At 44.5% G+C, this 16,094-nt stretch overlaps 1 protein-coding gene across 9 annotated transcripts in view; it reads right to left on the bottom strand.

Moving 5' to 3' along the window:
- Positions 1–16,094, bottom strand: part of ARHGAP32 (Rho GTPase activating protein 32) — a 262,127-nt gene that overhangs the window by 67,520 nt on the left and 178,513 nt on the right. For all 9 annotated transcript variants that reach the window (XM_080567501.1, XM_080567509.1, XM_080567507.1 and 6 more), the window contains 4 exons: positions 15,336–15,428; positions 13,533–13,655; positions 11,231–11,308; positions 269–350 (listed from right to left, as the gene is read on the bottom strand). In XM_080567501.1, the coding sequence (XP_080423627.1) occupies positions 269–350; positions 11,231–11,308; positions 13,533–13,655; positions 15,336–15,428 (376 nt within the window). The remainder of the gene's footprint in view (positions 1–268; positions 351–11,230; positions 11,309–13,532; positions 13,656–15,335; positions 15,429–16,094) is intronic.

Below are 16,094 nucleotides of genomic sequence, written 5' to 3'. Positions count from 1 at the left end.
CATGCCTGAAATCTTTCAAATTATGCAGGAGATGAACATTGATACTGGCTTACAAAACACCATTGATGAAAGACATTTAACAGTGGCGACTATTCAGAGAGAGGTAACGTGTGGATGATCAACACACAGAGAATAACATGGTACGCATAAAGGATGATCAACACATAGAGTATAACGTGGTGTATAAAGGAGGTGTTAAACATGGAACATGAAAAAAAAAACACCTCTCCATTTAATTTCACCGCACCATAAAATCTAACAAACATACCTGGTTTTGGCACAGAATTGGTCACAGACTGAGGAACTTTGTCGTTAATTAGTTCAACACACTCGCTAGGAAAAAATCCAACCTGTAGGAAGCAAAAAAAAGAAAGGCAGACTATTGAATGCAGCGTTTTTAAGATCTGAACTGTTAAACCAGCAACCGCATAACATTTTCCTTGAAATATGCTTGCCTGATGCTCCATAACATTATCCAACATAAAATGACCTGCATAGAAGTAGCAATTTTTCAAAATGTTGCAGCCAAAAAGCCTACTAACCAAGTGATGAGTTCTGTAAAATACAGTTCTGTTTCCTAAGCTTAGTGCACAGGACAGAGATAGTCAACTTGCAACCATGTGCATGGAGCGGGGAGAGGACAAGTATGTTACACACCCCTGAATCTCAAGTGGAACTCGAGAAAGACTTTAGCTGGGTTTCCTGCACCTGGCCGCATGTGTATAACATGAAATTTAATGAAGAGAGCAAGATGCTTCAGCACACAGCATCTCAATCATCTGTATTCAAATCTCACCAATGCTCGATCATTTTTCACTGTCACAGTACTGTATTCACAAGCACTTTAACATTTTATTCCGTTAGAAACCTGAAATCTGATATGGGTAAATACATTTGCATATCTGCATGGTCCTATTACAGAAAAAGGCATAATTTGGGAGAAGACACTTCAAATGCATAAAGTGCTTTACTGTATCCCAGCCTTATTGTGGTGTGCATCATCTGATGAGGTGGCTAATGACTGATAATCCCGAAGCATTCAAATTAAGTGTGTTGAAAGAGCTTGTTAAAAATTTTTAATGTAGTTTTAGTCAAACTGAATTCAATCTCTGAACTGAGAACAGGTTTAATAACGTACAGTAAAATGAGTAAAATGAGTTCTTCATCTGTAAATAAGAAAATGGTAATTTGACTAGAAATAAACATAAGCGTTTTCAGAAGAAACTGTGTGATGTGGCAAATAAACCTCTAACTGGACCCTGAATTCCTGGTCTCACCCCTGCTTCTGAACATGGACAAGCCAGTGCAACCACCGCGCCTCAGTTTCCCTAGCAGCAAACGATGAGGGAGAACAGTGCCCCAGATCCGTTACGGAAAACGGATTGGAGAGAACAGCTGGTAGACACACAGTTACGGTATGATTTATCTGCGTATCTGCTCATCAAGCTGAACAGAAAGAAGATTCCAGAAACAAACCCCAGAGGCCAGAATCTCCTTAGCAAATATCTGAAGATGCTTCAAAAGCAACAACCCACGCTGGGCGACCACACGGCAGCGCCATCCAAAAAATGTTGACAACCACTGACTGCAGTTTCCTTCTCTGCCACCAGCATCGCTGAAAGTGACGCCTCTGAGTGCCCACTGCACAGCAAGGTGCTCCGAGTGGTTCCTTTCAAACGTTCCCGCACCGACCTGGCCGACACAGCTTCTTTTCCTGCACCACCTCTAGCTCAGAAATGCCGCGAGGCTGCCTGCGTCAGCACGCGGGTTAAGGACCGGTGTGGGGAGGCTCTCGATGGTTCGTGTAACCAGGACAGGCCTGCAGCAATTCACATGCCGTTCAAAGGTCTCCAGATCTGGGGAGAAGTGACATTATTTCCCTTTCGCTGTTTAAGGATTCAGGCTAAGACGTGACCCACGCACCAACCTTGTGCTGAGCCCTTGCACAGGCAGCTCCACACTTCGCAGCACCCCAACGTCCTCTCCACTTCACAGCACCTTCCTTCTCACTCTCACCCCAGGTGAAAATCAAGCCAGACCAGCGCCCTTGGCAACTTTTACCCTTGGTCCACGTTTCCAGACCCTTTTCTCTTAGACCCTACCTCCTCACCCAGCGGAGCTTCTGCACAGTGACACGGAATTCAAGCACCGCCACCCCCCGAGTTGCCCCGTGCAAGCCAGAAGCAGGATTTCCTGCCCCGTGTCAGCATGGGACTCGGACAGCTGAAAGCATCAAGTGGCTTCAAGCAGCCCCGGTTTGGTTGAGTGCTGCAATGAAGCATGGCAAGGGGCCAGCGGCCGGGCCCCGAGCTCTTCTCAACAGACGAACCGGGCCGGGAGCGCTGCCAGTCGTGTTAGCACATCGCTGAAATCCGTCGGGGCCACCAGGCAGCCAGCGCTGGGAGTCTGGCAGAGAGTTCCTCCCCCAGTTATTCATCTGACACAATTCCCTTTCGTCTTCGAGGAAAAAAACACGACACAACTCTGTCCTACTCCACGTTATTGTGGCCCACAAACTCGCAGGCAGCTCAGTAGCAGTGCCGTGCATGGTGTGTCCAGACAGAAACCATCCCAAACCCTCCACGGGAGCAAGAGTTAACAGTAAGTTCAGGCCACTTCTCCTTCCCACACTCTAAAGCCCAGCAAGGCAACGTTTTATCCAAGGAAGAGGACAAACTGCAATCCATCATACGTGAGGTTAAAGACCCAGAACATGCTTTTTGTGACGGCTGTGACAGCACAGGACCAGCACTTCGCAGCAGCACGATGGAGCACCAGACCTCGCCGTCGGCACCTGACACCGGCCTGAGCATCACGCTGCGGCTCGGGTGCCTCGGGGACCGAGCCCATCCGAAAACCAAGGCAATGCAAGGCTTCCGTCCGACCCTCACTACCTGAGCGTGCCAGCTTCGCGAGGAGATGACGCAGCACGGCGGAGATCTGTGTGCAGGGTACAGACAGAAACACGCTGATCAACACAAGGAAACCAGCACGAATGCTAGCAGGACACGCAGGGACCCCTCATCGGGCAGCTCATAGCACGAGGGTGCTTCTCTGCTGGTGCTGAGAAACATGCTGATTGTACGTACACAAGTATTGGTATTTAAACAAAATACATTATATATATTTCTAAATACTTTGCTAGAGCTAAGAGTCTTTTTTGGATGTTTTCCATGCAAGAGATGCAGGAGACAATTTTTAAGTTAGGAAAAAAGCACACATCTGGTGAAAGTCCCAGTCCCATCACACAAATGATAGATCTGGGACACTCCGTAGCTGCAGTGAGTTAGTTTCTTGCATTCTCAGTGCTTTGAGAACATTTTTTTCCAAATTGCCCACAAGTCTATGCCTGCGAAGAAATGTGAAGTGTTTGGACACCAACCTTCCATTAATCGTAACGAAAACTGGTGGATCTAAATTCAACCCCAAATCCCATACTGTAATTAAAAGCTTATTTGCCTTTGATTTTTAATACGGTGTTTTTCCTGTTTCTCAATGCATTGTACAACGCTAACCATGACTTTGGAAATAAAACAAGGCGCCAAGTGGTTATGCCACTGCTTCTAGGTACCTCAAAACCTTTCCCAAATAAAACATGGCACCTGCTCTCAACATGTCAGCTTTGCCATGTTCAGAACAAATAATTGTAATGAACTGTTAAGGGAAAGGGGATTTTTACTTCTGTTAGTGTTTACAAACTCTCTGACGTTAACTTACTGGTAGCAGTTCTGATGGCTTACATTTTTTGACATATTTATTCTGACTTTTCTTGCAAGATCCTTAGGAGATCATCTTCAGGGTCATAACCTACGACTTGTGCCTCATTCCCACCCACTTAAAAGATGCTGCTTTTCCTTCCACGGAAAGTTTTCCACGATTTTGTATAAATACATGACTTTAGTCCAAGAATTAATCTCAACAGATGTAGCAAGGCACTGTTGGTGCTTGAGGCAGGATTAAAGGATTTGGTAACATACAAAAAATAATAGCAAAGATAATATACATTTAGATAACTACAAGGTCACCTGAAGGTTAAAAAATCACTACACACCTTAACGGAAGGAGAAGAGCACACACTACTATAACATACGAACATTCCTGCAACAGCTGCTGTGTCTTTTTTTTCCCACACAGACTGCTAAAACTGGAAGATACTCCAGGCTTTATGGGAAAGTCAAAATAACAGTAATCATTTTCTGTGTGAGGAGGGAATTCAAAGAAGTGAGAATGTATCAGTAACACAAATGGCAAACGAAACATTGCTTGAGACATTCTGATTGCTTTTTGGTCTTGACATCAGCTACAGTATGGGTTAAATTTTTTTCAATTTTTTTTTCCTCTTTTAATTTTAAATTGTGACAGGCTAGCAAAACCTAACACCAAAACAACATCTTTTTATTGCTTATTTGGCTTCCATGAGCAGAATTTTCACTGTGCTGTTTTCCAGGAAACAATATTAGTGGCTGGGGCAGAAATAAAACAGATGCACCCTGCGCAGGTAGAGCAAGGAAGAATTTAATTCCTGCTTCGATCCAGCCTCCACCCCACACACATTGCGTTCATTCCTCACTGCTGGATGGGAGCATGAGCACGTCTCCCATCTTTCTCTCTTTCTCTCTCTCCTTCTCTTCTCCGTCATACCTTCCCCCTTGATCCCCTTTCTTGCATTTAAGCCACAAAAAAAAATCCACATTAAAAAACCCTTCCAGGAGCCAGAATGGAAGGGAAGGATGATTCTCTGCACGGTGTCAGAGACTTCAAGGTCTGACAACCTAACAAACTCTACCCTCTGCTTTCTGGCACTCTCCACTTTCATCTCATACCGAGTGCGGTCGTCTTCCCCCATCCATGTGCCCCAGGCCAGCTCACAGCACCGCGCCTTTCGCACCTCCGCGGACCAGGGTGCTGGAGGCAACCGCCAGTGAAAAGCAGCCTCCAGCTCTCTGGCCTTGGCTACAGAGGAGAATTAGAGTAAAATTTAGGAGAAGCCTTTATATCTAACATGATAAGGCCTACAATTTTCTTGAAAGAATCAACGCCAAGATAAATCCGTGAACTAACGACCTACAGCAGTTATTCCGTTGCATCTCTACGTACCAAAGGCCTGTATTTCTTTGGGAACCTGCTTTGCAGCTTAGAATGGATAAATAACGTATAAGGTCCTACACGGAAATCCTTTCTGCGAATAAAAGGAATTAAAAGAGTTTTGTGGCCGAGGTATTCAGCTCTCCTTTACCAGAGTTGAGGATACCACCAAGCCTGTTTCTCTTCTAACTGGTGCGCCCCCACACCGGGTGAGAGCGCTCTCCGCAGAGCTCGAGGTGCCCTGCAGCTGCAGGTAGGACACCAGGTGAGGCCGTCAAAGACTGCCTCCCGTCAGCATCCCCACCTGCCGGGGCGGCGGAGCTAGCAGGCAGCTCGGCGCTGCAACCAGAGGTCGCACGCGCCCCGACAGCGAGGTGTGAGAAATCCCTGCTGCTCCCGACGAGAAGCGCGTCCACTCCGGCCGTGCTCGCTGGCTGGCGGTGCCAAGGGGAAGGCCAGCTCGTGTCCCAGCGCCCCTGCAAACTCCTGCTGCGTGCCTCCAGGAACGGCGCAGTGGACGCGTGCGGAAGAGGAAACGTTTTGTCGCGGCAAATCAGTTCAGGCATCGTTTTGCCCGATCTGTCGCTGCAGTTGGCATCCTTCTATGCAAATGGCGGGGGCCATCTGGCTGGGAAGGGACGTCACCGGTGACATGTCCACCGGGCTCTCGCCCGCCGCCTGTTCCGCAGGTGATATCATCCTCCAGGCAGATGGCTGCCGCTAGCGCCGAGCTCCCAGACCAAAGCACGTGAGCCAGAAATCCAACTTCGCCTTTGCATGTCTTAATTTAAGGACTGGTCCTTCCAAAGTGACACTTGCCACAAAAATGTGCTCTGCTTTCCCAGGCCATTTTTACTAATTGGTACCCTATGTTCCCATCACGTACATGGTATTTATTATAAAATTATGCACAAGGAAAAAAAAAAAAAAAAAGGTCTCAGCTAACAGCCTCTCTCACTCCTGAGCAATCCAAGACGAAAGGCGTCCCTTTCTGGGAAACCTATTCAGTCTTAAATCCCATGGTGAGGTCCAGCACGGAACATGCTTGGAAAGATGGGCCTGCAGTTTCACAACCAGTTCAAGCTCTTGTAAGAGGCTGATTCCCAAAAAGTCCAGCCCCCCCCCGGCTGCACACACTTGTGCATTGCTTTGTGCCACCTCCAGCAGCTGTGCAGCTTGCTGTTGTGCAGCGGTGCAATTAATGAAGCTGTTCCCAAAAGACAAAATTATTAAGAACATCAAAAGGCACCAGAAAAGGGCCTGTCCCTAGTGATTCAGCTGTCTGACACAGAGTTACTGATTGTAAAGACAAAGCATGAAGGAAAAGAAGGAGAGAACAAAGAAGGCTGGGAGGCTGTTAACGTGGAGGTGGCTGTAATCTAGGTAACAATCTTACCCTGAAAGCAGTGACTCACTGAGGACATTTGAAAAAAAAAAAAAAAAAGCTTGAGGAAAAACATCTTAAAAATCATTTTACTTTAACCAGAGAAAACGATAAGAAGCCTAACGGGTTGTTTTGTTCTGCCCAGGATTAAGCGTTTTGCAATGCCGCCATTAGGTCAGGTATTGGGAGGAAGCCGCCTGCAACTGCAACCCAGAACCCAAAGGATGAATTCCCAGGGGGTGGCTCTGGCAGGCAAAGAACAAGCTGACTTCCATAACGAACCAAAGCTGCCGTTCAAGTTGAACATACCTGCAACCTCTCAGGTTTGCTTTTTGGCGGACATCTGTAGACCTTCATCTCGTTAATTGATATAACACAGAGGAAAGTCTTTGTGTGCTTTAACAGATGGGGGCATGCAGGAATGCATGCACTTCTGCAAATACGTACAGAGTCACAGCTGCTTTAAACACACAAAAACAGGTCAATGCCCTAAAGTCAAGAAATCATTCTTTTCTACAAGGTGTTACCTTGCTCTGCTCCTACCAAGGCATGGTTTGCAATCCAAATTGTGGCCCATGTGGTAACGCCTTCCTCCGTCCCTAGCAAGAAGCCACGACCCGACAAGTCCCATGAACAAACATTTGGTCTTCAAGAGCTCCTTTTTTTCTCCCCACCTGGTTGTGCCCATTCAGGGGATGGGGCTAAGGAAAACTCTTCTGTAAACACTGTTCTGTACTGGAGCACAGCAAGACAGTTTTTTCCACAACAAATTACAGCTCCGTGAGTTATGAGACATTCGACGTAGCTAGCAATCCATCTCTCCAGGCTAATAATTCGGCACTAAGGAAACATGGCATATTTTGTCAGACATGAAAATTCGTCTGTGGTCTAAGCTTTCCAGGTGAAGATTAGGGAGCTGGGAGGGATTAACCACACCAAACAAAGCAAGAAAAACTTGAGACTGGCCTTACAATATTCTGAGGGAAAGGGAGGCCTCACAGCCGGACCCAGAGCCCCTGAAGTGACCACTCGCTGCCTGTGATCTCGCTCATATCATCTTCAGCCTGTCTGTGCTTCTCCTAGGCGTCAGGTAACTTCACAGACATTATCCATACAGACTCATGTACTGTTAATGTGTGCTTTCCACTAAAAAGATTTCCAGAAAAGACTGCTATCGCAGGATTTGGGTATCTTGCACATAAAAATCAAGCTACTTTCCCTCAGATTCCTAGGCCTGCATGAGGCAGCCAGGATGCTTAAGTGGTGCAGAATTAAATTTCCTTCCAATTTACTAAATTTCTTTACAATTTTTCCTTTAATTCTCCTTCCTTTTCTCAACATCTCTACCAGTTGCCTCATTTCATTCGAGACCTTGTCCCTCCAGCTACACTTCGTGACAGATTCCTCTGTATTTGCATTTCTTCTGAATTCCCCTCCTGACTTCAGTCATTCTGAGTCGCGCGGTTGCTTCATTTTTTTGGCCTTCTGAAAACAAACCCTTTTTTCTCCCAGATGTCTTGAACACACTTCAGTATATTTGCTTAAACTTCTCATTCTGTGCAGATATGAATAATCAGTGGTAGAAGGGCTGGCATTACACTTCAAGTAGGTGCGTATTCTACCATTCCGAGAGCGAAGGAACAAACGAAGCAATCAAATCAAGTTAGTGGAGATATATTTTTTGTTTATACCATCCACTTCTTTGATCAGAGAAAACTGCTCAACGGCTTAACTTTATACGTGACATCAAATAGGGAAAAAATCCCAAGATGGAGCTGACTCAGATCTGAAAGCTGCTGTACGAAGGACCGCAGCTCCTCGAAGACCACTGCACTCTCAGGGAGCCGCGTGCTCGGTGGGTGTCCTGCATTTCCAGTCCTGCAGCATGAATTTACCATGCACAGGCAATCACCTGAAAGACTTCCCAAAGGCTTCCACCGTAAAGGCCAGACTATTAAAGGATATTTCAAAAAATGAAACCCACCAAGTATATCTTGTCCTACATCTCATCCTTGGGACACCACTGCCAGAAGCGCAGGTGTCTACGCCAATGACGATTTGCTTCAAGATAAGAGAGAAGGCTCAAAGCCCTTTCTGAAGATTTGGATACTGTCAGCAACGCACTACTATGGATTTCACAGACTGTGTAATGTTACAAGCAAGTCCTTGCTCCCTGCAGGACAGCTGATCTCAGAATCTCAACAATCTGGCAAGACAGTCTTCGTTGATTTATTAATTAAAACGACTAGCTCAGCAGATTGCTATCACTTTTACAAAGGCTGTTGTTCCTAAATGGGAACAGAATTGTTTACCTATAACAAACTGAAAAGGTTGCACAGCTTTATTGGTTCTTGCATATATTACTAGAACAACGTCCTTCACCTATAATATATAATTAATACTTTTTAAGTATTAATTGATGATACTAAACTGCAACGCATCTCTAGGTCTGGTGTATTAACATCAGAGAAAAATTTCCTTTTTCCAAGTTCTCTTTTTGCTGCAGTAGTTAGTGCGATCGAAAAACCGCATTGCATCAGGAAATGGACTTTTTGTATACACTCACAGCTTACGGGCCTTAAACTTGAAACAGGGGTTAAAAAACCCTCTCCCTCTTTGTACAACCCTAGAATTTGCATCTCTTGATAGCTGATGGTGTTTCATGAAAATAAAAAGCTCTGATAAGTACATTTCAAAGAAATGACAAAAACTGTCGACTCAGAGGAAAAATGCACTCCTCTGCAAATCAGATCCATGGTTGTGTGAAGAGATATGTTTATGCAGTTATAACTGAGTTAGCATAGCTTATGAAATTACTGCCTGTCGACTGAGATACAGCTGTTGAACCCCACCTCTGAGCTAACCAGCTTTACTCTGCAGTCAGCAGGAGCAAAAAGCGTACAGATGGTCTGTCACCCTATCTCAGCTGACAGGCAGTACCTTCTTAAAGGACGCTAACTTCATTTTCTGCATTTGTGCAAACACAAATACCGAAATACTGAAAAGTACATGATAGCTGCAGTATTTCCAGTCTTGCAGTCCAGTGGCCACGACCTGATTCGCATTGTGAAGGCTCTTGCTTACAAGCTAACATGCAGGATTATTCCACCCCGAATTTTCTGTTAAGCAAAAATACGGCGCCTTATTTCTGCAGCTGTTCAGGACTGTTGTGTCAGGGTACTGACTGCACGGATACAGACAACTGCTTTTCAAGTGCTTTGCTCATCAACAAATCTTTATGCTGGGAAAGCACAACAGCATTGCTCTGATCCGAGACAGACGGCAGCGACAAACTGCAAAATAGCTCCCTCACCTCTTGTGTCTTTAATCACTAGTGGTGCTCTTCACATCTAGTCACAACTGCAACCAGCCTGATGGCGAGCAGGGAGCTTGCACCGAATAACAGAACCCCTGTCCTACAGGGGACACAATCAGCTTTGTACAAAGTGTCTGCACTCACACACACATCACCACATCTTTTTGTTTGGTTTTACTGACTCCCTTGAGAGCTGCACACAGACTGATCATTCCAAGTAGTACCGAAGCATTGTACTCGTTTTTCATAGTACAGAAAGTACAGCTTTAGGGATTCTAAGTTTAGAACAAAAGTCCTGCAAAGACACAGTTCAAAGCTAGAAGAACAGTCAAGTCTGTTCAAGAAATACTGGTGCGCTAACACCAGAAACCAGCTTAATTTCAGAGCCCTTATCGTATGACCACGCTACTCTTATTTTACAAACGAGATATTATCAGAACTCCCACACCTGATATAAAGCCAACAAAAGCTGTATCTCATGCTCCGGCTCATCGGACAGAAATGCAATCATATAACCAACACTCCATTCAGATGGCACTTGCACTGCACACAGCCCTGGTATTAATGACAGCAGAACCATACCCTGGATCTGGCACAGGAAGGTCTGTCAGGGAAAATCTGAGGTACTTTGAGAAGACTTTGTAGGCCAAAACATACAAGTGTTTGGTCAATTCTGACCCTCTCCAGAGCAAACTCAAAATTCCACCTACTTACAGAGAGCAAAAGCAGTATGAAAATTCCTCCTGCTTGAAAGGAGCTCAAACAGTGAGACACTGCAGCGTGAGGAGGTAGGAAGTCAGTTACCCCACCCTTCAGTAGCTTTGGGGCTTTGTTATGTAAATAAAGACTTTTTGTTTTAATTTCCTAATGAGAAGATCCAAGGGACAGAATAACAACTGTTTTGGAAGGAAAGTGCCACTTCAACTCAAAGGTTTCGGTACCTAAGTCAAAGGTCAGTTTAGTATCTTTTGCAAATTCAATGTAAATTTCTCTGCTGTAACATTTACAGTGCTAGTAACATTAAAACTTTCTAATAAATGTAGACATGAAAGCACAGATCAGTTGAGTGGCTTGTCCAAGTCAGTGGCAGAGCCTTACCAACTGGCTTTCTGCGAGTCTGCCATGTTCTGCCCGACTTAGTGTTAGATAGTGGAAAGAATGGCATCACCTGTCTCACGGGGTGCAGTATAAGCTTCCGCTAGCATCAGTCCAGTTGTTGATCAGCATCAAAGGGTCCCAGCTACCCCTACCTCGCAAAGTTAGGTAAGGAGATGAAGGTCACACTTCTGCTCTAGCCCAAGTCCAGAGCAAAAGGGAAAGTCCTCTTACACCAATGCAGGTTCACTGTTTATATCCATAAGCGATCCTGCACAGGCACAGCAGTTCTAAGCTAAGTATCCTGACTTTACTTGAGTTGCATTGTCAGGTCTGAAACTTGTGCCTACCTGAAATCCATGCTTGCCTCTCCACCATGTGGTCAGCTCCTTTGGGGGCATGTCAATAACAGAGACTATGTCTCCCACCTGTAAGAGAACAGCAACGTCAGTCACAGCTCGCAGTGCAGCCGGGCGGCAAGCACAATTCAAATGACTGCATTCTGCAGCACTGCACAAAACCCTAATGCTTGTGAGCAATTGCACCAGTGCAAATCTTGAGAGAGCTGCCTTTGCAAAATTGAGCTGTGAGGCAGAGGAGTTACTGCATTATACAACATACAGGATACAGCTGTTCATAAGGAAACAATCCTCAAAAGCCACAGGCTCTCTGCCAACGGGTACAGAAGTGTTGTGATTAAACTGCACATGTAAGTTTGCAGGGATAGCATAAAACACTTTGGAAAATATTCTCAAGTAGCTGAACTAATTTTTACTACAAGCCTTACAGTACGCATATGTAGGCATCGACATGTATCTGCTTGTTTCTGTTCATGGCAAAAACTTAAAGGCTCCCTTTAGTGTTCACAAACTGACCAAGACATATTTTTCTTAATTAGAAAATGAACAGAGGAGAGGCGGTGTGGTGTTACTGCAACCATCATTAACGACCATTATTAACAAAATGAGCATTATTAAGGGAGACAAAACAGGTTATCTGAAGCTTTACTAAAACCCATAAAAATGTAATACTGCAAGAGCTGAAATGAAAATCAGTATAATCAGTACTAAAATCAGCTTGGTGAGAATCTGTGTGGCCTGTGTACCAGAAAATGAGACAGGCCAGAGCAGACAAGGCAGAACCTAAGCAAACACTGTAGCTGGGTATAGCAAAAGCTGTTAACACTAATGCCTATCTCTCACCTGGTATTTCACAATGATGGATCCCAAAGTGCTTTACAAAGAATATAACAGATCCCCATTTTTTCAGATAGAGCTAGCTGAGACACAGGGAGGTGAAGTGATTTGCTCAAGGGAACAGCAAACCAACAGCAGAGCAAATTCCCTTCAAGGAAACTATGCTGTCACCACAATGAGCAGAGAAACCAGACATTTTCCTTACTACTGAGGAGCAAATACCAGTTAGCTACTTTCACAACTGCTTATTAGAAATTAACAATAGCTTAAATATAAAACTGTAGTGTGGGTTAGGGAACAGAACACAACATTGTGAAGCTACTGAACCCGTTCCATTTCTATTCTGCCAAGGTTTCTCCCTGCACAAACTTGGAAAGAAACACGTGCCTTGGGTTCCCTGCTTGCTTACTATGCCTCATAACAACTTGCCCAACTGCATGACAGTTGTAAGGCCAACTTAGCCTGCTGGCTCTGAGTTGTAAGATTTACAAGCAGGGACTGCCACCCTAATGCTTTTATTAATACCGAGAGACTGACAAACAGCCTGTACCCTGTTCTGCATGCATTTTAACTTGGAAGATGACATGCCCATATGTCTTTCTGATTAGCTCATTTCTTTGGTGCACACTAATAATTGCCTCGATTTTGAATATGAGCAAAGCCCTGGCAGCAACAGACTATCACTATTAGTTTTACTTCCTGTGCTGCATGCTCAGAATGTGATCTCAAAAACACCTTTGGGCACTAACTATTTTCCTTTACACTTCCTTTATGTAACACTACAAACATTCCATTGATATTGCCACTGCACACTATCAGAGCACAAAATGCTGCTTTTTGGATAAAAAGGACAGGGAGAACCAGACACCCAAAGGATTCCAGGGCCTGACCTGCAAGAACTTTGCCTCACGGCAACTCCTGCTCTGCATCAGGTAAGATTTTCAGAAGAGATTTGGATTATCACTTGCCCCTTAAGTACTAAATTCTTTGACAATCTGGTTCTTTACACTCCATGGGAGCAGAAGTTCTTAAAAATGGTTTTAGACATGGACTTGCTAATAGTAACACAGGTTGTACAGAACTGGCCAGTGAATAATTAAATTGGCATGTGTCCACAAACACACATATGTGGACAGCCTTCCTGAACAGATTTAACATACTTTTAATGCACTGTGCAGGACAAACTATGCAGGGTCTGCTGCTGCTCTGAGACCAGGCTAGAATACTTGGCAGTATCTGTTTAATCAGAAGACACTAATGTCAAGTAAAGCTGTATTTTATAGATGACTGAACTCCTCCCTGTAGCCAACCGAGTGCAAGTCTAATATTTAACTGAATCTTCTAAGCTTCACCTCACAAAACATTCCGAAGGTGCCTGAGTGTATTCCTGATGCACACACACGTTACGCTCTCCTGTATATGACAACAAAGAATGTAAGCTTCTTTAATTACTCACCTCAAAGGACAGTTCATCTGCTGCCTGAGCAATGTATCTCTTAATAACATGGGCAGCAGCAATAGCAGGAACATTAATGGATGACTCCTCATGGACTAGCAGGTGATTCCCCTTGTTATCAATCTGAAACAAAGAACACAGGGGACTGTGAGGCAGCTGAGGACAAGTGAGCAGGCATTTTATTGGTGCTCATACATGGCAGAGATTTCAAGCTGATTCACAGAGACAGCACAGCTTGGGGGCCCCCTGAGGAGATCAGCACGGAGAGACATTGTAGGGCACAGCACACACAGAAATGAAGAAGAAGAACAATTCATAAAGCGTATTTCAGAAGGTCGTATGTCCCCTGACATCCAGTTAATGGCAAAAATGTTGTATTTAAACATCTCTACATGCAAACAACAGCATGATAGTGAGTGTTGGCACCTCCCTTTATCACTGAATTGTATTGTTTTTCCTGAAGTATTTAAAAGGACAACACAAAGACGACTACAATAATTCTCTGCGAAGTGTTCTAATGTTCAAGGAGAGGTGCTGAGGTAAGGGGGAAATGCTGCCAAACTGGAAACTTGTGGCACTTTCAGCTTTCTCCCACCTTTATATTTCTTTTTATTTTAAGAAAACATGGCTGCGCCCCTTTGCTGCAACCATTGGCCTGCTTTCAAAATTTCTAGATTTTTGTGCCCCTGTAAAATTTTGCAAGGATCTCAGTTAATTGAAAAGGTTATTCTAGAGAATTCAAATGGCATTGCAGCAAGTGCAGTATGTAAAGTAGACTTCCTGCAGTCTGTACTTCACTGTGTTGCTGTAAAGACAATAGTTTCATTTTTCTCTCTAACCTCCTTTCTCCCTTCATTCTGAGGTTTCCAGGATTTGTCTCATCCCAAGGGTGAGGAGCATATCAGCAGGGAAACCTGCAGGAAATGCACTCAGTCCTTATCACAAGCATTTATGAAAATGAACTGCAAGTCTAGTTGTTTGTGCTCCTGGTGTGCAGCAGCATCACCAGGCAATGCAGAGACACACACATCTCCTCCCAGACTAATCAGCAACGGCATCGCTGACACGGACAGGTGGCCTTGATCATTTAGCCCCATTCTTTCCTGCGCTCTTTGCCCGAGAAGGTCTATTGTTTCAGATGGTAGAAGACCATTAACAGAGAAACCAAAGCTACAGCTGCACTTCACAATACACAAACCGTGCCACTGCAAGCACAAAGCAGGCTCTGTTGAGCGGTTCAGCCAACAGCGACGGCAAACAGGAGCAGATAATATTTATTGTTTCTGCAGCTATTACAGGGGGCAGGGGGAGGGGGGAGAGCGGGAAGAGGACAGACAAACAGCATAACTTAGCTCCAACAGTTTTACGTTTAGTGCGCTTGCACTATTGTCTTGCCAAAAAAAGAGCTAAGAATGCGTTCGCTTCCTGCTACCTGTCACCTGGGGACTCCAGCCGTGGGCTGTACTCGCCTAGGTGGTCTGCTGGCCTAATCCCTGCTGCGCTAGAACTGCCACTTTATGCTACTTTGTGATATCAGAAGAATGACATGTCTTTGAGAGACATAATCCAAGCAGAAGACAAAAATAGCTCCTGCATTTCTGTAACACGGGATCCGATTCAGTTTGTACTATACCTTTCTTGTGGCCACCTACATGCCTATAGCAAGGAAATCAAGCTTTTAGGACAGTTTTTCAGTGACACCAATAGATCTGGAAGGATTATACCTCTCTGGAAAGGTAGAAGAGCACATCTGTGCCTTGCTCTGCTCATTAAGGTCACGAAACAAAGAACTTCATACTATACCTCCATCCATGTGAGAGCAGGCCCGCAGTTTATCTTGTTGCCTGCGATGGCCGAGAGACGGGCCAGATAAGACATCAGCATTTGGCTGACAAGCTGGAAGAGAAAAGAAACACGCATACAGGTTTTCTGTTCACACACTTTAGCTTTGACAGACCTCTTCAGAACTACCAGAAGTTATCCCCCGGCACAGGCAAGTGTTACAGAAACATATTCCCTTTTGCAAAGAGATCTGTCATTTGGAGAGGAGCAAGCTATACACGGTGTGTAGCAATGCTTTCACAGAAAAAAGTATCTAAAGGAGCAGCTCCCTGTGAAAGTAATAATGTAATTTTTTAAAGATAGTAGGTTTTTAGTAATTTCCCCTGTCAGGATACTTTAAATCTAAAGCCCTCCTCTCATTGTGAATTTCATCCACAAACAAATCATTTGTATTATGGTCATCAAACACATCTGAGAACCATTTAGCAAAAAAAAAAAAAAAAACCAACAAAAAAAAACACTGACTGCCATTTCCACCCACTTGCAAACCCTTAAGAATGTGGCAACTCAGACTGACCCCTTGGTGAGAGTAATATTTCAAATAGAAGAAGAGGGTTTTAAAAATACACTTAGCAATGTCCCTTATGTAACAATAAACTTGCTTTCATAAAAGAGACGCTGGTAAGGTCTTTCCTCAGCTTCACCGACGGTGTTATAAAGCAATACTGTAGCCCAGAGTTTGTAAGACTGTTTAAAACAGTTTTCCCCAAACATCTGCTC

The sequence above is a fragment of the Anser brachyrhynchus genome, assembly GCF_964034855.1.
Source record: "Anser brachyrhynchus genome assembly, chromosome: 25".
In the NCBI taxonomy this organism is placed as follows: domain Eukaryota; kingdom Metazoa; phylum Chordata; class Aves; order Anseriformes; family Anatidae; genus Anser; species Anser brachyrhynchus.
This window is presented reverse-complemented; position numbering and strand designations above follow the sequence as displayed.